Here is a 21,506-nt window from a genome sequence, read left to right as displayed (position 1 = left end):
AATGCGGGGCAGCTTTCAGTCAGCAACTTGCTGACACGGGCTGTTTGGTTTCTTTTCATGTTCACAGAGCTTTAGGGCGAGGTATTGGAAGACAACTGCTAGTGTATACGCAATGACGGTCCAAGAACGTCAGAGTAATGCCTGTAGCCGCTTCCATGGTGCCGTCCTATAAAGTCGGCGAGATCCTTTAGTCCGTCTTGCGTGTCGATAAAAGTGGTCTCTTTGACCATGATGAATGTCGTGCTGCGGTACAAGTGGCTGATTGTCTTTGATCTGCCTGGTTTGTTGTGATACCGCTGGAGGATGGCGAGAAGAAAGGCTGAACGCACAAATCGAAGTCACAGGCCGAGCCAGATGGGCATGACCCCTGTATCTCCACCCCATTGGACTCCGGCGCCGAAAGGAAGTGGCGGGACACGTCATCAGGGTATCAAGGCTCGTGGATTAAGCTTTGGGTGAAGTAAGGCTCTATCAGAAAAGGAATATGCATAGGGTGGAAGCCTATGAGGAGCTTGGATGTAGTCTAGCTATTAAGTTATTCTGATCCCCTCCAGATAACAAACCACGCAAAGCACTGGATGATATATAAGGTGTTAATGTGTACTAGCGATATGACCCGCAGAGAAGAACAAAACTCAATTCAGCAGAATGAGTCCTAAGAATCAGTCCATAGACACTGGTGCGAAGAGTATGAACTAGATGGAGTGGAACAAGGGCCTCAAAATCATTCCTTCTCCGCCTTCTTTCCCTTAGGGACACGAAAGATCCAGTAGAACGCAATGGCTCCAACGGTATTGACCACAATATACACCCACAGCAGACCAAAATCGCGCCACCGGTTGGCGAAGTTGATATTCAGGCTGGCCAGGTACTGATTGGTGTACTCTAAACTGCAAAAATTGCATTCGTCACTGCCTCGGGCGTCAGGATTGAGAAGATAGCCCCCATGGGCGGAGCGATAATCTTGCATGTATTCGCCACAGCTCATTCCGGAGGGAGCGAAGAAGGAGAGGACTTCGTTATCGGCACAATGCATGGGGGCATCGCCCAAGGTTGCCGATAGCAGGGAGGAGACGAGGTAGGTAAAGGGGTTGACGCGGTACATGAAGATCCAAAAGCCGGGAAGAGCATCCGGACCCGCCAGGATGCCGCAGAACGCATACATCATAATGAACAAAATGTTGGACAGTGCTGATGCCAGCTGATCACTATCCATCCCGGAGATCAACATGTGCGCGAACGAGCTCGAGAAGAGAAAGACGGCCCAGATGATGAGCACAGTCAACGTCCCCCGGGTGTGAACCTCGCCGGTATATTCCGCGTTACGGTACAGGCCGACGGGGTAGTACCAGACCAGGAAGGATAAGATTGCCATGATCTGAACGAGGTGGTTAGTGACTATACTAGGCAGGACCTGATACACAATGGACGGACCGTATTCCAGAAGAACTCCACCGCGATGTTGGAGAGAATGAAGGCTTGCCATGCGTAGGTCTTGGACTGCCGCTCGCGCGATTCGTAGAGCGTGCGCTGCGTGACGAAGGATGGGATGATTTGCATCACCAGCTGAACAACGACGAACAGAAAAACGAAGACGCCAAACATCTGGTTCTGTAGCCCTTGTCGAGTGTTGTCTGCCTTGAAAAAGGAGAACCCGATGAAGAGCGCCTGTGCAATGCAAAGATGCGATTAGTCGTCAATTGCCACCATCCAAGGTTGTCCAAGGGTTCAGACTTACACAGCCAACAGTCAACACCATCTTGGAGTAGATGTAAGAAGGCGAGCGCCAGTACTGCTGAAAGACCCGACGGGCGACCTGAATTAGCTGTTGGAAGAAAGGCGCCGCAAACTCGGCGTAGCTGGACTTGTTATTTGGATCGGAGAGCGGCGAAGGCTTGTTGGCCAATTCCCTCAGCTTGGCCAGTTCCTTCTGCACATCTTGATATTCGGGACTGTTTCTCCAGACCGCAGGCCAATCGATCTCCGTCTGCGCTCCTGGCGCAGCCCCAATGACCTCCAGCATGTGCTCTGCTGGATTCGCCCCCGGGGGGCAGGTTGATCCTCCATTGCGAACAAAGTAGTCCATAAGGACCTGCGATCCTTCTCCCACCTCCCCAAAGTACACCGTCTTGCCCCCCTTGGCCAGTAGAAGCAGTCGATCGAAGCGCTGGAACAGCATGGCAGACGGTTGGTGGATTGTACAGAGAATGGCTTGTCCATTCTTGGTCAGGGTCTCCATCAGGTTGCAGATAGACCAGCTGGTCTGACTGTCCAGCCCCGAGGTTGGCTCATCTAGAAAAAGCAGCAGCTTGGGCCGCGCAGCCAGTTCCACTCCAATTGTCAATCGCTTGCGCTGCTCCACGTTGAGCCCCTCTCCTGGTATCCCCACGATGGCATCCGCATACTCCCGCATGTTCAAAAGGTCAATGACAGTTTCAACATACGCGAGCTTGTCAGTTCGACTGTACTGGGGTGGCTGTCGGAGCAGGGCGCTGAACTCCAAGGCTTCACGGACCGTCGAGGTGTGGAGGTGAAGATCTTGTTGCTGCACATAGCCAGTCTTACGTTGGAAGGATTCGTCTCGAACGCGACCATCCACCAACATATTGCCACCAATGACACCCACCGTCGTGCGACTCGCCAATACGTCCAATAAAGTCGTTTTCCCGGCACCAGAGACACCCTGTTCAACATAGTTAGTTTGGCGACAGGGTACGATGGGGGGTGGGGTATGACTGCTTACCATGAGCGCTGTCAGAGTACCCGGCCGAATCCAACCGTCAACATGATCTAAAATGCGCCGTGGCTCGCCTTTGATCTTGATGTCGTAGGTCACGTCCTCCCAGTGGAAGATTGACGCTTGCTTCTCGACTCCAGAGATAGTTCTCGACCCCTGGCTGGGGGCTTTGTCACTTTGCACCACGGGACCAGGCCCCTGCTCCTCATCCTCTTGATTCTGCACCGACAGAGCCTTCTGCACTTTGTTGCGCCGGAAGACGAGCACCTCGCCTCGAGAGCGTTGACTAGAAACTAGTTCAGAGGTGACGAGGTGACAGACAGCCAGAAAAATGGTCAGGGCAAGGATGATCCCGAAGTTGCGCCAGCGGTGACTGTTCTCGTATCCATACGAGGAACGCACGAATGCGGTACCTTGGACGACCTCGGACCCCGGAACCGCTCCCACAGTCGAACACACCCGCTCTTGGCTGGAAACATGTTCGTACCCTGGTCCGGAGGGAATGAAGGAGGCACAGGGGAACTCCCGGCCATGAAACTCATTCACCATCACAGCCTCGAAGCCATACGAGACCGGATTCAGCCACCGGATCCACGAGGCCCAGCCTCGCATGTAGTTGACAGGGATAGCAAATCCCGTATACAGCACGAGGGCGAGAAGAATGATGGATGAGGGCGCGAGAGCCTGTTCGAGCGACTTCGTAATGGAGGCAAAGAACCGGAAAAACATGGACATGCCCATCATCATCGAGAATGCGATCAGGTACAGAAAGAAAAATGCCCCCGGTGTCCGTCGGAGATTTCCCATGAAGTACAACACCAGATTGACAAGCAACGAGTTCACGATTTTGTAAGGCATGTCTATGATCATTGATGAGATGGCCTCGGCACTTGGGTGATAGAGGGCGTATCGGTTGTGTTTCTCGACGATGGTCCTCTTCTCGTACAGAACGATGATTTCCAACATGCTGGAAAAAGCGCTCAGGAGGACCAGCATGAAGAGGAGGGCACCCCGAGAGAAGAAGGACGATGTGTCATTTGCAAGGTTGTAAAAGACGCTGGAAATGATCAAAGCTTCAAAGAAGTTACCAATCAGCATGGCGAGAGTCACACTCGGATCGTTTTTTAGTCGCTGAAAGTCTCTCCAGAGGCAAATCCGAATCTGGCCCCAGTAGGACAATGTGTATGGAGACTTTCGCCGTTGTTTCGTGGACTTCTCCGCTTGTCGAGCGGATGCGAATTGATCAAGGTCCGAAGCGTGGAATGGGTGTGCGTCCACATATTGGTCAATGTCATGCAAAAGAGCCTGGCGCTCAGGGCTTTCATGCCATCGTCTGGCGAATTCGTCGGACGTTCTAGGCACAAGGTTCTCATATCCTGGACGTATGACGCGTTCAACAGGACTCGACATGGAGGTCAGGAAGTCAGGAGTTGTCTGTGCCTCGGGGCATATGAATCCCATGCGAATGAAATAATCCCTGGCTGCCTGGGCAGGGCCGAAGTAGATCTGTCGTCCTTCGTACAGAACGGTGACTTTGTCGAAAAGCTATTAGCCCGTTAGTCAGAATTGATGCATATGAGTGTTCAGCTAGCTTACGTCGTAGGCCGCCTGGGGTGCCTGGTAGATGGCAACACACGAGGTCACCCCGAAAACATCGCCCTGCGTGCGTAATGTCCGGCAGAATTCCTATACCACCAAGGATTGCTCAGTATTATACCCTAGAGTAGCCATTGGGGTGTACCGACCACTGCGTTGGCACTATCCAAACCTCGCGTACTGTTATCCCAGCACTGCAATAGAGCGTAGCTCAATGCGGCCTCTGCGATGGTAACTCGCTTTCTCTCACCGCCACTGACGCCACGCACAAAGTCATTCCCCACCTTGGTGTTAATCGTATGGCTGATCCCAAAGATTGACATGATCACATCTCGCAAATGCGTGGCGTACTCCTGGCGAGACATTCCACCAGGCACTTGACGAGGGACACGGGCGAGGGCCGCGAAGTACAGAGTGTCTCCAACCACCAGTTGCGGGTAGTGAGCATCCACCTCGGCTGTATAGACGGCTTCCCCGCGAAAGTCGGCTGACATCTGGTTGGGGGTAATCCCTTGGTAGTTGATGTACGAGGCCGGGTCGACCTGGAATCCATATGTTTCCTGAGCAATGGTTTTGAGGAAGGTCGAGCAGCCGGAACCAGGAGGCCCTAGAACACAGAGTTGTTCCCCAGGGAGAAGCAAGCCGTCGACATCACGAAGAATCTCGATTCTCTTCTTCTTCCCACCCAGGAATTGGCGGATGAGGGTTGGCACCTTCAGCATCGCATTCCCCACGCTCATCTGATAGTCAACCGGACTTCCATATCCCACCACGTTCAGGTTCTTCATGGCGACACCGGCCACGCGTGCCGGGGCGCTGTTGTCGGACTTGTAGCGAAGATCGTAAAAGGCTTTCGCCCACGCTCTGGCGTTGAATCGCGGACTGTGTGGATCCAGAACGAGATCATTTCTGTTAAAGGGCAGTGGGTGGTGTGACAGCTTGGATCGCTCACTCAATGTGCGAGCCAAATGAGTGAGATCACGATCCTCTCCCTGGTTTTCGGCCAGAGTCGCTTTCTCGTCCGAGTCCGAGTCGCAACTGCTGGCACGCGGGCGAGTTGGTTGGCGGATGCCGCTTAGGGCTGCGAGCCGATCATCGGCCGGTTTGGAATCCATTCCTGCTGCAGAACCGAATTCTATTGCATACTCACCAAATCTATCTATCTAAGGCCCCTGAGGGGCACGAAGTAGTTTTATAATTCCACACGAGTCACAGCAGGTAGGCATCCTGCGGTCGGACTCGGTCTTTGACACACTTTTGACCCAGTGAAAGTCTGTTGTGAGGGAATGAAGAAGTTCCCACCGGGCAGGATGGTGGCTGATCAGACAAGTTCGGACTCCGCGGGAACCGGCGGGGACCATCTTGGGACGGAGTGGAGATTCCAAGATATACAAAAAGTATGCTCACACTAGCCAAGGTTCATCCGCTCGGCCTTTGGGACTTATCTGAATCCGAAACACCGAGCTGCCAATTAAGTGTTACAAGGGAGTGGCCATGTGCTGGCTTCGCAGTGATGAGTCCTCCAACTTCGATGCCTAACCAGAACAACACGTGAGGTTCTGATTCGAGGCTATATACTAGATACTTTGTAGGGGGGTCTAACCTAACATGTACTTCTCCTTGGCACACATAAACCATCTGGATACACTCTGTTGCCTGCATAGATGATGTTCAGGGATCAACTTTGGGCAGTCTTTGACCGAGTTCCCCATGACTGAGAACTCGGGGATGATGAATTCATGATGAATTCATGCATCAGGTGCGGAATCTTGTGATAAGCCGGGGCTTTGTCCTGCTTGGCTTGGCTCGGCCTGATGGATTTATAAATGTCCGAACGTATCCGAGCTTGCCTGGGAAATGCATCCATTCACTTGCCCTCATAGTCTTCCCGGAATGTACCACTACAGGCCCTCAACTCGAATGAAGCTGTCGGTAAGCCCCGAATCCCCTTGTCGAGTCCCTAATTCATAATCCAACGACCTGCTAATATCCTGGATGTACTATACTGTAGTGCGCGAGATGCAGAACTAGGAAGGTTTGCGCTTCTTCCTTCCCCTTTGCAGACCCTCCATAAGGCTTGCTGATGGGGTCTAGCTGCGATGCGACAGAAGAGAACCCGAATGTAAAAGGTGCTTAGATAGCGGCCTTGTATGCTCATATCCGCAGACAAGAAAGCCTCGAACTACTCGAAGCTCCGAGCTCCACCACCTGGGCCATCGGCTGGAGGCACTCGAGGAGCGTATGGGAGGCACAGAGACACCACATCCAAGGACTACACCACCATCACCTCCCTCAACCCAGACGAATCTGCATACAGAAGCAGAGTCGAGGGATATTCCTACCGAATCATCCGAGACCCGCAGTAGCAGTATGAAACAACTCAGCTTTCCCTTCTAAGACATGCATGCTAACGGAGGCACCATGGATCTATCGCATGGTCAGCGGAGCCAAGGACAACGTCGAACACCTCACTAGCAACGCTTTAGCGTCCTGGACGCGGTCCACTGTCGACAATGCGATCACCCGGCTGGACACAGCTCTGGTCAATTTGGCTGCCCCAAGCCCTAGACCCGATCACAATGTCCGCGATGAACCGATAAATCGCTTGCCAGTCAGCGACATCAAGCGATTCATAGATGGTGAAGTTAATTTCCAACACGGCTCCTATCGTTTCCCAGACTGACCAAAGCGATAGTATTCCTCGAAGTCATTCTTCCCAACCTAAGCATATTCGACTCCTTTGCAACCCTGGTGGATTCCGAATTCTTGGGAGCCATTCCCCATGTTATTGGTTCACCGTATGCCATGATTGAGCCAGCCATGCAGGTTATCTACTTCAACGCGATATATTTTGGGCAAACTGCTGGCACAGGTGCAGAACAAAGAGCAGCAGCGAAAACATACTATCGATGCCTCCAAGTCGTTCCGAAGTGGCTAGCCTCGTCCCAAGGCTCGCACCTGGACCTTATTGCTGCTTCCCTAACGGTGAGTGAAATTCGTGCAAATGTACCCAAGTCATAATTGACACGTGGTTCAGGCATGGATGGGAATCAACAACTTTGACTACCATTTGTCATGGCAGTTCCACCACGAGGCTTGTCGCTTCGGGGACCTACTAGGCATCCACGATGTAGATTCACTCCCGACGGGCACTGCGCAAGACGAAATCGAAAAGGATGTCAAACTCCGAATGCACTGGTATCTGGTGGAAATGGACCTTCTCTTCAGAATCTGGTACGACAAGCCCACGGCTCTGGGGTGTCCCATCGGCCAGGTCCGACTGCCAGCGGAGATATCACCGCAAACCAAGCAGCCCAAGCCCCACAAATGCATCCTGTTCCTGGTCTGGTCTCGAACCCTGTTCATCATGGCCAACTTCATCGATCAATTCGAGTCCAGTACGGCCAGTAACCATCTCAATAGCACGGCGGATACATGCTGCATGGAGCTAGAAATGCTGGTCAGTGACTGGGACCTCTTATCACTAGCCAGATCGCCCAGCCTGGGCTGGGTGAAATCTTGGCTCTTTCTCGAGACGGCCATCGCCTTGCATCTTTTCATCATCTTCGTGAGGCGGAAGATGTCAAGCGCGGAGCAGATTGTGCATCCACAAGCAGTTCGTTCCGCTAGACTTATCATCAGCATTATCCTCGAGAAGTCGGAATCTCCAATCCCGCCCTGGGGGAAACAGGATGACTTTCAGACACAGTCAGTTTGCATCCCTGGCCTTTCTTCTGGCTGGACATTCACCGCTGACCCAACGAAGCTTTCTGACATTCTATCCCTTCGGGGCCTTCTTCACCCTGTATTACCACATCCTGTCTTCCACTTAACCTAGTGAGTACGAAAATGACCTCCGCACGCTCGACAGGGTGGTAAACATGATGGCCGCGGCAGCCGCCATCCGCCCCGACTTCGCCCCAATCGCCGACGCCGTGAGTGCCCTGAACGATGTCTGCCGGGCATTTCACTCGAGACAAAAGAAGTCCGCTTTTACCATCAACTCCGCAGACAGGCCACCGGACAATCAATTACTTGTGTGGCCCAACGAACAAGAAGCCTGTTCGTCGACTGTTGCAGACTTGCCGCCGCCCGAGGCTCTCCAGAACCTCGCCTTCATGATGCCGCTTCAGACAAAGGAGGCACTGGATGATGCGTTCGGGATTCCCTTTCAACTTCAACATCAGGTTGCACCCAGCACGCAGTCTGGTCTGGTCACGGAGATGGAGATAGCACGGCCCATGGCACAACCATTGGACATCGTGCGGGAGGTTGAGAATGAGTTGACCTGGCGCAACTGGCACGAGAGCTGGTGGAATTTTCAAGCACCCGGACCTAGCTGACACGGCTTGGTAAGTAATACTAGTTACTGTTTGCCGCTTGCTACAGCTATAATGGACTTTTGAAGAAATTACATTGAGCTATGGCCACAGTCGAAAGCTGCAGTGATTGAAAGTAGGGGATCAAGGACTATTAATGAGACTTTTGCACCTCGCATCCCTCCGCTCCATTCTTGATCACGATATCCCATCGGCACATGTGGGAGGTTGGTCATGGCCGTGCGAATCATTTGGTGCAGCAATCCGTTGTTGCAGCTGAGGAAGCCCTGGGAATCCCATTTCTTTTTTCAGTGCCAACAAGCGCGACAACTTCTCGGATCCATACATCAGGTCCAGTCCCTCTGTTCTGTGGGCATAGCCGACGTAGGTGTAAATATGAGGATCGTCAAACCCGCTGGTCGCGTTGAAGTCTCCAGGGCTGTAAGGGCAAAGTCGTCGACAACGTGAGGTTGAAGGAGCAGATACTGAGTGTATATCAATATCAGCCATCGGGCTGCTGTATTGCATATGTGCGGAAGAGGGGGAGGCGAAGGTAGGGCTGAAGAGAGTCACAGTAATTAATATGCCGCAGGTGTCGCGTGTGCCGCGTGCACCACGTCATACTCCTATTCCCCCTACTCTTACTGTCAAGTTACCGGGCCAAGCCAAATGTCCTCCCAAGGAGCGTATCAGCTTTCTAGCCATAACGTCAGGTGTAGCTGAAATATTCAAGTGTTTGAGGTCGTTGAACCCTGCCCCGACCTTCTGCATGATGGGATGCATGGTGGAATATTACAGTGTAGTTCGGTACGCCGTCACCGCCGTAGGTCATCCTGCTGGTTTGCCAGCGTTTCTTCCGGAAAGTATTCCCCCCTGATCCCCAGAAAGAAGTCCCATGATTGGGCTGAGCAGTACGTGTCTTCCAAGCGACGGGCAATTTCGTCGATGAGCCTCTCCACCCGCCCCGCGAGAAACCATTCACCGCGAGTGGGGCGCAGCAAGGTCGCGTAGTATGCCAAAAGCAGGAGCGCGCCGGGGCGATCCTGCTTGAGTAGCTCCAGGTAGGCGGGAGCCAGGCGCATCGGCCACGCGTTGAGCGCATCCCAGACGGTGGCGGCGGGGCCTCGGCGGCGGAGAAAAGCCTCGGCGGCGGCAAGCTGGACAGCGGCGGCCCGGTAGGCCTCGTGCTCGCCAGCAAACCCATGGTTCGGCGTCTCAGCGAACACCCTGGCGAGCAGGGCCCCCAGCAGCGAGCCTTCGGCGGCTTCGACGGAGGGACCGCCGACGCCGAGGTCATCCTCCCAAAGGGCGGCCAAGGGCGCGAGGGGCCCCGCTGTAAGCTCGTTCCAGAACGGGCAGAGCATGGAGCAGCCGTTGCGCAGGATGTTGATCCAGTGCAGATGTTGGTCGGGGTCAGCGCTCAGGAACAGGCGCGGGTCCTCGGTGTCGGAGTTGAGGGAGCTAATGACAAGAAAAAACGCAAAGGCCAGGACTGCCTCGCAGTTGTCGCGATCGACGTGTAAGATAGCCTGACGAAAAGCGGGAATGGCTTGGTCCTGGTGTCGGATGGATTGAAAGACATAATGGGTGCGATTAGCCGGGTGAATGGAGGCCAGGTGCAAGGCCGCACACGCCATGACCCCCTGCCTCAAGAAGTCAAACCGGGCGGTCAGTCCCAGAACAACCTCTCCAAATGCTTGGTCGGTCTCTGGGTTACCGGAGAGGGTTTTGTAGGTTGAATCCCGATAATGGTCGAGCAGACCTTGGTCAGTTATGATCAACGATGAATGCTGGTCCAACGGTAGGAGCCGGTTTTCCGGGTATGTTGTACTTGTCTTTGGGGTAGTACAGGGCTACAGGCAAAGAAAGTCATGGTCAGCGTCGGCAGACCAGGATACCGGGGGAAGATTAACGGTAAAAGGGTTGAGAACCGACCGTATTGGATCGACCAACCTTGCTGGATTTGTCGGCGCTATCCGGCGTGCAAGCTGGGGACGCCCCTAGCAAGGACGGATTGGTGAAGTATCGCAGGGCATTGCCTCGGAAAAAGGTCTGTAGTGGGACTGGAGTCGAGAGTGGACTCTCATCCGAGGTGGTAATCTGATGGGTGCATCGCCAGTGTTGCTTCATGCGTTTGCTGGTGGCGCAAAGATAGCCACAGCGCTCAAAACAGCACGCAAGTCCTTCTTGTATGGGTAGGAAGGGAACCGGAAACTGGCTTTCCTCTGGCAAGACTACATCATGTGGCTGGGCTAACTCCAACTCCGAAGCAAAGGCGACAAAGGTCCGCCGCGTTGCACGATGGAGATAATGGATTTCTTTGAGATGACGCGCAATTGCGCCGGGCTGAATGGCGTAGCGGCATCTGAGACAGATCAGCACTCGGTATGTGGACAAATAACTCAATAGTTGAGAAGGGGTGGTCAGCTCCTCCGGAGATGCGAGTTCTTCCTCCATCATGGGGGTGGATGGGATGGATGAGAATAGAACCGCAGTTGGATGGCAGCTAAGGATGGGGGTGGAGGGTGGAGGGTGGAGGAAGTTGATTGAGATTCATCGGAAAGAGGCGAGAGCAGAGGTGAACGAACCAATCTGACAGGGATGAGGGTTAGTCTACGGCGGACTATTGCGGCCATCGGGCAAATAGATTTCATCTGCTGAGTCTCTTCACCGCAGGCCTTACCGCTTTCCAAATAAGAACTATACAAAGCTTTTTTCTTTTTATATATATATACAAAGAAGGCCTTGAACTGCCTGCAAAGTGCCCTGCAAAGTGCCCTGCGAACTGCTCTGCAAACTGCTCTGCAAACAGCTCTGCAAACTGCCCTGCAAACTGCTCGGCTGCGTGAGGAAGGCCTTGAACAGCCGTTTAAAAAAGGCCTTAAACAGCCATATAAGAAAGGTTTTAAACAGCCTTGTAAGAAAGTCTTTAGAAACTACCTTTAAACATAGTAAGAATTACTAAGGCTTGTAATTACTATTTTAAATAATATTACTAAAATTAATTACAGTATATTCAATCTTTTAATATCTTTTTATACATCTTAGCTGTATAAAATATCTGTATATAATAACCTAGATAAGACTTATAGTTTCTATAGTACTTAAAACTAATTGGTGTAAAATAAAGCTAAGTAAATTAAAAAGTTTTATATATATATAAATAGTTACTTAAATAGTTTATTTAGAAGATGAATTAATTCTGCCGGCAAAACACTAAGCAAAAACTTATTTGCCCGATGGCTGCAATCGTCCGCCGTAGTCAGCCCCCTGACTCGTTCTCCCAGTAAGTTAGCTGACTACAGAGTACTCCGTGCATCATCACTTGATTTACTGCAACCCTAACACTGAGTGACTGCTAGATAAACCGGCAAAGAAATGAGAAGAGGAAAGAAAGAGGAAAACAACACCACCACCAACAACAACAGCAAATAGGATCAAATCTGCGACACTAGCTCATTCAGGTCCACAATTTGCTTCAGCTCCAAGATCGTCTCATCCCAGACCTGGTCCTGAGTGAATCGCCCCGCGTCACTATCCCCGTAGCCTGCAAAAGGAGCCGCCTTGTTGTCACTCAGGTAACGGCCATTAGAGGGCTCCCCGGCCAACACCGCAGAATGAACCAGAGTTCGAGCCCCCATCGACACCGATCGACCGATCACCCTCTTCATTCCCCCCAAAATCTTGCCAAATGCGCCTTCAGCCGTGCGATGCAGTTCTGAGCCATAGCAGAAGCCGGGGTTCACCAAGTTGAGAATGGCCCCCGTGGAGCGTTTGCCGGTGGATCGATGTTGGAACAGCTCTAGGAAGAACAGCTGGTAGAGCAGCTTCGAAGTATAGTATCGATCGCCCATGTTGAAGTGCTTGGGGTCATCCAAGACCTGGATCAGAGAACATCGCTGACTCCGGGCGATCTGGGCCTCCTTGAATTTGGCCCAGGCGGCGGTTTCGCTGCCCACGATCGAGATCACCGGGCGAGGGCGGTTCAGATTCTGAGCGGCCTGGTTGTCGAGGATCGGGAGCAGCTGCAAGGTCAACAGTGCTGTACTGAGCCAATTGACCTGAATACTGGTCTCGTGTGAGGTCGCCTGGTTCACCGTAAAGTTGAAATTGGCCACTCCTGCATTCAAAAGGGCAAAGTCGATGTGCAGCCCCGACTGTTTCAGGCGTTCGACAAAGGAGAGCACACTGGCATAGCTGCCGAGATCCAGCTCCCACACCTCGACCACGGGGGCTTTGGCAGAGGCGGGCAGCGATGCCAGGAGGGATTTGCGGGCGGCTTCGCCCTTGGAGCTGCTGCGGACTGCCAGGATCAGATGCGATAACCCAAGGCCCAGCAACTGAGCTGAAGCATGGTAGCCCAGTCCAGTATTGGAGCCCGTGACAATGCCCGCTTTGCCGCGAAGGGAAGTGGAAGACGGAGCTTTGGCGGGGCAGACTAGGAACTGGCGATACAGGAAACCAGGATAAGTATTGTAGAACACCATTGTGATCAGCCGAAGGATGGAAGGGAAAGTAGGTAGGGATGTCCAAGATGTGAATGGTACCGTGCGAAAAGAGCAGCCGGCAGGTGTGTGCTGTTCACCCATTATATAGCTGCCACTCAGGCCACCCCAGCCCACTCCAAACCAAGCCAAACATCAGTTGAGGATCCTCGGGGTACATGTCAGGGTGTGGGCAAAGCGGTTGTTTGCGCATGGATGGGTCATGAATCAGGAGTAAGTGGACGTACCCGAAGATCTCCTGCATCGGTGGAGTCCAGAATCGACGGTGCCGTTCCAGCCGATGATTGGCTGGCTCGAATTTTTGAAGCAGTTCCCCGATGGAACCGAAGGTGCCGTTCTGTTCTACTTATTAGTTTAGTGGACGTAGTCTCTGACTATCCGACCATCCGACTCATGGACTGAATCCCAAGCCCAGCCAAATCCCAAGGATCTCTCGGCATCAAAGGAGTTCTTTCTCTGACGCCACCCTCCGCATTGTCACGTCATGTGACTGGGGTAACACCCAGGTCCATTTGGGGAAATCGGCAGGAACGACAGGCGGTGAGATGGATACACGGATGGGATTGCCGTCTCGCAGGGCAGCCGACAAGCGTTTGATGTACAAAGCGCTAACACGCTCAGCACGGCCATAGCCATCGGCGCTGGCGTCAATCAGATCGATGCTTTACCTCACCCCGTCTCCCCATCAGTCATCGGCCACACTGCAGTCGGTCAGTCATTATGGCGACCGTCCTCATTACCGGGTAAATCATATTGTTTTCGTTTCTGTTCTTCCTGTGCTAACCCTCCATCATCGCTAGTTGCGGGAAGGGAGGCATTGGCGAGGCATTGGCGCTCCATTAGCAGGCCCGCGGTTGCACCGTACTTGCCACCGTTCTACCGTCAGAATCTGACGACCATCTTACCTTCGTTGGCATCGAGTGCTTTCAGTTAACGTGATCAAGGATGACTCGGTGCGTGGCTTGTGCAAAGCGGTCGAGACCAGGATCGGACGACCGACTAGACATTCTAGTTAACAATGCGTACGCGATATAATCCCGGGTTGTTGGTTGATCTCTCAACTCTGAGCTCTGACATCACATAGCGGGATATGTGAGCGAGATTTAAATCTACGCTTTGTGGAGGCCGTACTCATGGACGCAGGCTATACCATGACTGCCATCGACACCGATGTGAGCCAGGTGCAACAGATGTTCGACGTCAATGTCTTTGGACCCAATCGCATGGTCCATACCTTTCATTCCTGGCTGATTCGAGCCAAAGGATGTGTGGTGAACATAGGGTCGGTCGGTGGGACTCCGGCCTCGTCATCCATAGAGTCCTTCCACACCCCCCTCCAGAAAGAATTCCGCGCCCACGTACAGCGTGTACCGAGTATACATCATCTATTCCACCGGGCCTTTTCTACCATACTGACCACGTGCCACGTGCCCAATTTAACAGATACTACGGATCGGGTGGTGTATTCCCAGTCGGTGCTACAGCAATCATTGCGAAAATGCCCACCCGCATGGTACTGGGTTGGAAACACTTCGACGTTTGTCGATTGTTTTGCCTTTCGCACGGTCTGGGTAAGTGTCTCTATAGTTCCCGACTCTGGTCGGTGGGATCTGCCCCCATATGCTGGGGAGAAGATTTGACCACTAGCAGGACCTTATAGCATGGCCGGTTTTCCGCCTGGGCAAGTTGAAGAGTAAAACGATGACCAACGAGAGTCTGAAGTAAGATTATGCGTCAGGTCTGCACAGGCACTGGGGCAGGTGTCGAGAGGATTATTGTAGATAATATATTCAGTTTCTTCATTATGTTAGAATTGACACTCCTGTAGTCAGACCTAGCATAGATGGTATGAAGACAAGCGTTGATACCTTGCAGTTTTCTTTTCTAGCGTACCTTACAGTACGTGTCGCAGACCGCGTAAACATCAAGGATGCAGTGGCCAATGCATTCGTTGCGGATCAAATAGAGCTAAGATGAGCACTCTCCGTGTGCACGATTTTCCGTTATGTATGCTAAGCCTTCTTTAAATAGTAGTCCGAGCAACCTGCATCACCACTCAGGTCTCGGGAGGGTGGTGGGATGACAACTGGACGGGGGCTGTGCAGCCACGAGCCGGCTCCCGGACCCCTCCCTTCGAGACTTTGCACTTCGCTTGGCCATCCCCATGTTGCTTAGCCATGCACTAGGTTATCTGTCAAAACAAAAAGCTGTCCATACATAAACGTTCTGTGGTTCATTTTCTTGCGAGGTCAACCATGTACGTCTGCTTCCTGGCCCCTCGTGGCCGCCCTCAACGTCCCGACTGCGCTCGCCGATCCAACTCACCTGGCTACCCCTGTAACTGTGACAGAGACCGCCGTCGAAGTCGCAACGGGGACCGGCATTGTCACTGGGGAAACGAAAACTGTTCCGGCCGAAACATACAGCATTCCCCCTCCTGGGCCAAAGACGAGCACTGTCGATATCCACCCTACGGGACTGCTTTCGGTTCTCGACACTGCCGTCCCAACTAGTTGGTGGGAGAGAATGAAGACCGACCCAGCATTCTTCTGATCGGAGGTCATTGCGGAGAGATCGGGGAATATGCCCGCCTGGTATTCGAACCTGCCCACTGCCGCCAAAGCCATCCTGTCCAACGAGGAAGCGATGTACACCTCCCTACTTTCCTCCGAAAGCGCCATGGCCACGGGGTGGTTCCCGAGCTCCACCTTAGCCTCGTCCTCGGCCTCATCCGAGACTTCGACCGTGCGGCGCACTCTATCGGAGACTTATCGGAGACTTCTATCTCCACCGGGGGTGCAGCTGTTGCGACGAGAAATTTGGCGATGGGCATTGGCGGTGCGGGCGGGTTCCTCGGTCTTGTGCTGGCTCTGTAAGAGGCTCGGGAGATTCGCAACCGCGCCACGTATTGCCCATGTTCTTCATTGCCGTTCGTGTCGTCTATTCTACTATAGTCAATATGATGTCAAGTCTTCGGCTCTCTGGGGAGAGACCTAATCGTTTCTTGGCAGCGATCGTACCAATCTGTTCTAGACTTCAAGTCTGTGCCGATGGTTTCGGATAGCACTTGGTTGGCTTTGCAGCCAGTTTGAGGGTTTTAAACTTCCACACTCTCCGGGTCGGCTGCTGCGGGAAATGCCAAGGCAGGTTTGAATGAAGCGTAATAGTCAACCACGTCATTTTCATGTGTTCCTGGAGACGGGGACGCGTGCGTTGAATCATTGTTTGACAACCCCTGCCGGGACCGCAAATGGAGCAGGTTAATTGGGTCCCTGCGTGACTATAAAGGTATGGCGAGGCTATTTGTCTGCTCCAGAGCAAGCCCTTCTATGCAGATGCGGTCGTCTATCCCCGACTACAGTCAGCTGTCCCCGGAGTACTGGATCGTCACTCCATCCTACATGACGCGCAATACAAGTTCCGTCCAGAAACTAAAAGGCATCAACAGTACAGACAGTAATCTACGGTACCGTCTTTGGTACGGACTAGAGCCATACGCTCCTCTCTGGTATATCCAGGACATGACCCATTTGTCCCGGTCCGATACGCAATATCTCCTCATGCTGCAACGACACATTGCACACGCGACGAGTCCGCCGGCTGCTCGGGTATTAACATCCAATGGGTCAGATTAAGCTCTTGGGCAACAGGATACGCTGGCAAGCAAGACGCATATCTTTGGTGGGCGCATGCGCGTCGGTAACTCGGTCAATCTGGTGAGCGTGATGTTTTCCAGGCGTCATTGCTCTCGTTATAGGAGTAATTCTCACCCGCAGGCCAGATAACCAGAATATATGATTGAATCCTACCTTGGTGGTTTTCCACAGCTGGAACATACGGATTGCCTTAAGCTCTTTTAGAGAATGAAATCAGTACGAGTATATGGGAAGACCCAACTTCAAGCATTGTCAGAATACGTCGATAGACTGCAAAACATTATCAGTTGTTTTAAAGCTTGGGTGACAGAAAGCCGCGGGAGATGCATGCGGAAACAGACCGAATGCGGAAGTAGACCTCGACTATAGGGGCATGTTGGCCAGGGAGTTGCGAGCATCTAGGGATCTTCCATAAGTGGATGAGACAGGCTCTTCGGACCAACCGAACCCAAGGCTGGGCCCCACGCCTACTTGGTCATAGTGCGTCCGCGCCGCCTGCAGCTTACAGCTGCTCCTCTGTTCTTATCTTCTCCGACAGATTTCGACTGGCCCAGTCTGCGATAGCCATGTTTGTGACCATGGGATTCACGCCGCTCGCACTGGGGAAGATCGATGCATCCATGACATAAAGCCCCTGCGTGCCCCAGACCTGGCATTCTGGACCCACCACTCCCTTACTCGCCGTGCTGGCCATGCGACAGGTTCCCATCTGATGAGCACTGGCATAACCGGCCTTCTCAATGTCTAGAGGGGATTGTTGGCGGAACTGCCTGATCCATTTCTGAAGCTCCGGATTGTTGATCCCCGCGTCCTCGGACTCATTCGTCTCCTGTTCCGATCGACGGAAGGGAGGCATATCCGCGTACGAGACGTGGAACTCCTTGGCGCCCGAGACATAGGCAATCTTGGCACTGGCAATCATTGCTTCTACAGCACTCTTCCGATCAAAGGCGGAGGGGGTGTAGGCCACGCGGATTCGTCCATCGACGGGGTCGGGATAGACGCGGCCGGAATCACGGTCCCGAGTGACGGCAATGTAGCTAGTCATGGCGCTCAGCTTGGCACAGAAGAGTTTGTACTCGAGGCCACTCCGCCAGGGGAAGATGGGCAGGAAGAGAGGCGGCATGGTAACCGTGGTTTCAATCTTTGCCCCGTGGCCCCGGCCATCGAGATTCTCAAACTCTTTGACGACTGCCGTCAGGGCCGAGCCCTCCCAGGGTCGGATCTCCTCGTCAAACACGGCCGCACCGAAGAGGACTACCGATCAGGAGCATGAGTTGTTAGGTCGTGGTGGCCTGACGGGACGGACGAAGTGGCTTACCTGGATGGATATGAAGATTCCGGCCGATATGCCAATTTTGTAACCCACTGCGGAGAAGCAGCAGAGGGCTGTTCAGTGTACCGCAAGAGATGATCACTTTCTTCGCCTTGATGACCACCTTTCGTGTGATCCCCTTCCCCTTCTGGCCCCGGGACAGATACGCCTCGCGGGAGGTCCAGGTCCCCTCCACTCCGGTGGCAATTTGCTCTCGGCCCCGCGTTGTGAAAGTGACTTTGTCTGCCTTAAAGCCTTCGACAAAGACCGCCCCAGCCTTTGCCGCATCCGCCAGCCAGGTCTCTGTGGGACCCTTCTTGGCTGCGGCGGAGCATCCCATGGTACAATACCCACAGTAGTGGTCCTCGCCGCCAGTGTTCTGCGGCACCACCTCGGCCGCATAGCCGAGTTTGCGTGCCCCCTCCAGGAGATCGCGGTTCTGACGATTGTGCTGAATGTGCGCCGCGCTGACGCCCATGCGAGCCGCGACGCGATCCAGCGAATTTTGAAAGGCAGCGGAGGTGAATAAGGGCAAGGCCCCGTCGTCGGCCCACTCCTGGCGGACGAAGGCCTGCGTCTGCAGTGCCGCCGACCAGTTGACGGTGCCCCCGCCACCCCAGGTTGATCCAGCAAAGATGGCCACTGAGGCATCATCCGTGAGAATCGACGCCCCGCCCTCAAACAGACTCACCGGGGCGGTCCGACCATCCATGGGGAAGTACTGCGAGGGGTAGTAATACGACTTCTCCACCACCAGCACGCGGTGCCCGGCTTCGGCCAGGTTCTTCGCCGCCACCGCACCGCCGCAGCCACTGCCAATAATTACCACGTCCGTCTCGAGGACTTCCGGTTGCTCCTCCTCGTTCTCCTCGTCATGGTCGCTCGGAGGAAATTGCACGAATTCGTACTCCCAGCAACCCGGCGCAGACTTTCCATGTACGGGGATTCGGGGGAACCCCACGGCGGTAGATAGGGTCGGACTCGCCACCATCCAGGTGGTCTTGAACATGGCGGATAGCGACCGGTAGATGAGGCGGATGGGGCTTAATCGCGACGAGGCCCATCCGGCGAAAACCCGCTCGCGCACTGCTAGGGGTTGGTGCTGGATGGGAGTTGTCGACCCGGTCAGAAGAAGGGATCCGGCTCGGGTGCTGGCCAGCCCCGACTGATCGTTAGCCCATGTGCATGCATGCATCGATTCTCCATCCACCTACTTCAGAACATCGAGGATGAATCGCAGCCCGGTCTGGCCTTCCTGATGGACGTAGTCGGCAATCAGGCGCTGGAGGCCCTCCCGGAATGCCGGCAGAGACGAGGGACTCTCGTGCAGATAAATCTGCGCTAGCTCGGCTGCTTGGGAGGTTGTTCGACTGATCGTGGCTGTGAGTCTGGAGGTAGCCGATTCTAACTGGGACTCGGTGACGGCGTGGTACTCCGTCGACGAGACATCCGCATCATCGCCACGACCCCGGATCGACGGGATCACCGTGTCGGCGAGGGCCAGCATGGTCTCCCAATGGAGATCGGTAAGAACCTGCGTCGTAGGTACCGGGGGAAGATCGACCTCAAGGGGAGTATACCCGGTCATCTTGGCAGGAGCCCCCTCCATACTGGATGTGGTTGTTTAGGTGAACGAAAATGTGCCTCGGTTTAGAAGTGCAAATAGCAATCACTTGATCCTAGCTGGGAACGAACAGAAACAGAAACAACAAGAGGAAGAAACCCAAGTTGGGGGGAGTGTGAGAGTTAAAAACACGCGAGTGGCAGCCCGCTGGCTGCTCCGATATCAATGCATCGGAGTTGACGGCCCAGTCTAGATCTCGCTGGCGGCATAAGCGAGGCATGGCTGACAGCAGTGGGGTCGTGCTAACCTTAAACCAGACAGCACGAACTGCTCTGTTGTGCTGTGCTGGCGATTGTGGCTGGCTGATTTCCTCACCGTAAACTTCACCGATCCACTCGCCGTATTCAGCTCGGCCCAACCGATTGGTTCCAGTAGCGTGTGTTTATCACATACGTTTCGGGGAAAATTCGAACCGTTGAAGTATGCGGTGCTTGGCCAGCTGGCAGGTGCCTAACTGTCTTTCCGGCCGAAGCCGTTGGCTAGAACTTGACCACCTCCACAGCTCTTGGGAACATGAACTAGAATTTCCGACAAGAACAATGTAACTTACCTGCAACCGATACAACAGGAGGTCCGTCGTTGTTTACTTCAGAAGATTTGATCTTGCGGTGGGCAGAGGTTGAGACTTTTCTTGTCAAATACCGATTGCTCCGCGCGACGTACTGTATTATTGGGTATGTTTGTAGTTCGGGTATCTTTGGTATTTATTCGACACAAAGAGTTAACTACCTCCGCAGTTGGTATGGCGGCTGCCCTAGCAATCAATAGTTCCAAGCCACAGCGGGGTCCACCCTAGTAACTTAGTCAGGGTTTACAACATAATGTTCACTATTTACCTTAGTCAGTATGTACATAACACTCATATGCTGTTGGTCGTCCCGTGTAGTCACGTGATCTGGCCTACCCCCAATAGGCCTTGCCACAGGTCGGGTTTTGTTACGGGATGGATGGATTATGCTAATCGAAATGTGCCTTTAAACAAAAAGAAATAGCTGAGGAGCTATTTTATCTGTTTGTACAAAATTCTTTTATATATACGCTAAGCTAGTGCTAGTTTAATACTTAGTATATAAGGTCTTAGGTACTAACTAGTATTTAAAGCTAAGCTCTATAATAAGGCCTTAGTTTTATAATAAAAGCCCCTTTCTTTTTTTTTAGTGTCGTCTGCAGCTTCTATTTATTTAAACAGCTGTTTAGAATCTAAAGTAACAGTTCTGTGCTTCAGCCTCTTTCAGATAATATTATAGCTGGTTAGTAGGTAGTATATATATAAATAGGATCTGTATTATTTATTATAGCTTTTTTTTCTATACAAACCCTTTTTATTCAGTAAATATAGTAAACCCCTAATAAATAGAATCTCTTCTTCCTATATATTCCCCTTTTATTTATTAAACATAGTAATCTTTTAGTAAATAAAATCTTTTTGTACCATTTATACAACCAGTTCCGGGGGTGTGGTTAGGCTTAGCTACTAGTATTGTATAGAGTATATAAAGTATTATATAAAAAGACTACCCCCCCCCCTCCTTAGCTTCTTTTTTTTTATATATCTTTTTCTTATTTTTTTATTACTGGTCTGTTCTTCTTTTATCTGTATAATTCCTATTATTCCCTCTACTTATTAATATTATACCTTCTTGTTCTAATACTAGGGCTGGTAAGCCTAATTATTTAAATAATGGGTTAGGGTTTACATTAGGGTTTACATTAGGGTTTACATTAGGGTTTACATTAGGGTTTACATTAGGGTT

General features: G+C 52.6%; 8 protein-coding genes across 8 annotated transcripts; 3 read left to right on the top strand and 5 right to left on the bottom strand.

The window, feature by feature from the left end:
* Positions 1–7: 7 nt before the first annotated feature.
* On the bottom strand, positions 8–478 carry BO82DRAFT_94538 (uncharacterized protein). The gene has a single exon (XM_025641679.1). It carries the CDS (start codon positions 421–423, stop codon positions 130–132), a length of 294 nt encoding a protein of 97 aa, XP_025491271.1. The 5' UTR covers positions 424–478; the 3' UTR covers positions 8–129.
* A 68-nt stretch (positions 479–546) lies between these two features.
* On the bottom strand, positions 547–5,556 carry BO82DRAFT_336555 (putative ABC multidrug transporter). The gene is made up of 6 exons (XM_025633354.1): positions 4,483–5,556; positions 4,334–4,423; positions 2,744–4,282; positions 1,739–2,683; positions 1,435–1,668; positions 547–1,378 (listed from the first exon to the last, which is right to left on the bottom strand). The coding sequence occupies exons 1-6, from the start codon at positions 5,446–5,448 to the stop codon at positions 725–727; spliced, it is 4,428 nt and encodes a 1,475-aa protein (XP_025491270.1). The 5' UTR covers positions 5,449–5,556; the 3' UTR covers positions 547–724.
* Positions 5,557–6,226: 670 nt separating this feature from the next.
* BO82DRAFT_375004 (uncharacterized protein) lies at positions 6,227–8,676 on the top strand (the record flags this gene model as incomplete). The annotated part of the gene is made up of 7 exons (XM_025637453.1): positions 6,227–6,265; positions 6,345–6,368; positions 6,428–6,572; positions 6,718–6,972; positions 7,029–7,318; positions 7,371–8,041; positions 8,172–8,676. The coding sequence occupies 7 exons, from the start codon at positions 6,227–6,229 to the stop codon at positions 8,674–8,676; spliced, it is 1,929 nt and encodes a 642-aa protein (XP_025491269.1).
* A 791-nt stretch (positions 8,677–9,467) lies between these two features.
* Positions 9,468–11,109, bottom strand: BO82DRAFT_284847 (uncharacterized protein; the record flags this gene model as incomplete). The annotated part of the gene is made up of 2 exons (XM_025631474.1): positions 9,468–10,505; positions 10,588–11,109. 2 exons carry the CDS (start codon positions 11,107–11,109, stop codon positions 9,468–9,470), a joined length of 1,560 nt encoding a protein of 519 aa, XP_025491268.1.
* A 725-nt stretch (positions 11,110–11,834) lies between these two features.
* BO82DRAFT_354809 (NAD(P)-binding protein) lies at positions 11,835–13,476 on the bottom strand. The gene has a single exon (XM_025635289.1). The coding sequence runs from the start codon at positions 13,239–13,241 to the stop codon at positions 12,090–12,092; it is 1,152 nt and encodes a 383-aa protein (XP_025491267.1). The 5' UTR covers positions 13,242–13,476; the 3' UTR covers positions 11,835–12,089.
* A 338-nt stretch (positions 13,477–13,814) lies between these two features.
* On the top strand, positions 13,815–14,882 carry BO82DRAFT_432712 (uncharacterized protein; the record flags this gene model as incomplete). Its single annotated transcript, XM_025640809.1, has 6 exons — positions 13,815–13,900; positions 13,958–14,179; positions 14,242–14,249; positions 14,301–14,531; positions 14,601–14,728; positions 14,808–14,882. Exons 2-6 carry the CDS (start codon positions 14,103–14,105, stop codon positions 14,880–14,882), a joined length of 519 nt encoding a protein of 172 aa, XP_025491266.1. The 5' UTR covers positions 13,815–13,900; positions 13,958–14,102.
* Positions 14,883–16,300: 1,418 nt separating this feature from the next.
* BO82DRAFT_94414 (uncharacterized protein) lies at positions 16,301–16,906 on the top strand. The gene has a single exon (XM_025641678.1). It carries the CDS (start codon positions 16,448–16,450, stop codon positions 16,790–16,792), a length of 345 nt encoding a protein of 114 aa, XP_025491265.1. The 5' UTR covers positions 16,301–16,447; the 3' UTR covers positions 16,793–16,906.
* Positions 16,907–17,315: 409 nt separating this feature from the next.
* BO82DRAFT_284739 (putative long chain fatty alcohol oxidase) lies at positions 17,316–19,716 on the bottom strand (the record flags this gene model as incomplete). Its single annotated transcript, XM_025631466.1, has 3 exons — positions 17,316–18,070; positions 18,135–19,279; positions 19,343–19,716. 3 exons carry the CDS (start codon positions 19,714–19,716, stop codon positions 17,316–17,318), a joined length of 2,274 nt encoding a protein of 757 aa, XP_025491264.1.
* Between the last annotated feature and the right edge of the window lie 1,790 nt (positions 19,717–21,506).

The sequence above is a fragment of the Aspergillus uvarum genome (assembly GCF_003184745.1).
Source record: "Aspergillus uvarum CBS 121591 unplaced genomic scaffold BO82scaffold_31, whole genome shotgun sequence".
In the NCBI taxonomy this organism is placed as follows: Eukaryota; Fungi; Ascomycota; class Eurotiomycetes; order Eurotiales; family Aspergillaceae; genus Aspergillus; species Aspergillus uvarum.
The sequence above is the reverse complement of the archived record's forward strand: the minus strand, read 5'-3'. Positions and strand labels throughout refer to the sequence as shown.

Coding starts and splice junctions, on each gene's coding strand:
- BO82DRAFT_336555 (XM_025633354.1), bottom strand. CDS start 5,448: ATGGATTCCAAACCGGCCGATGATCGGCTCGCAGCCCTAAGCGGCATC. Junction 1,669..1,738: donor TGGTGTTGACTGTTGGCTGT/GTAAGTCTGAAC, acceptor TGCATTGCACAG/GCGCTCTTCATCGGGTTCTC. Junction 1,379..1,434: donor TGGAGTTCTTCTGGAATACG/GTCCGTCCATTG, acceptor CACCTCGTTCAG/ATCATGGCAATCTTATCCTT.
- BO82DRAFT_94538 (XM_025641679.1), bottom strand. CDS start 423: ATGACGTGTCCCGCCACTTCCTTTCGGCGCCGGAGTCCAATGGGGTGG.
- BO82DRAFT_94414 (XM_025641678.1), top strand. CDS start 16,448: ATGGCGAGGCTATTTGTCTGCTCCAGAGCAAGCCCTTCTATGCAGATG.
- BO82DRAFT_354809 (XM_025635289.1), bottom strand. CDS start 13,241: ATGGGTGAACAGCACACACCTGCCGGCTGCTCTTTTCGCACGGTACCA.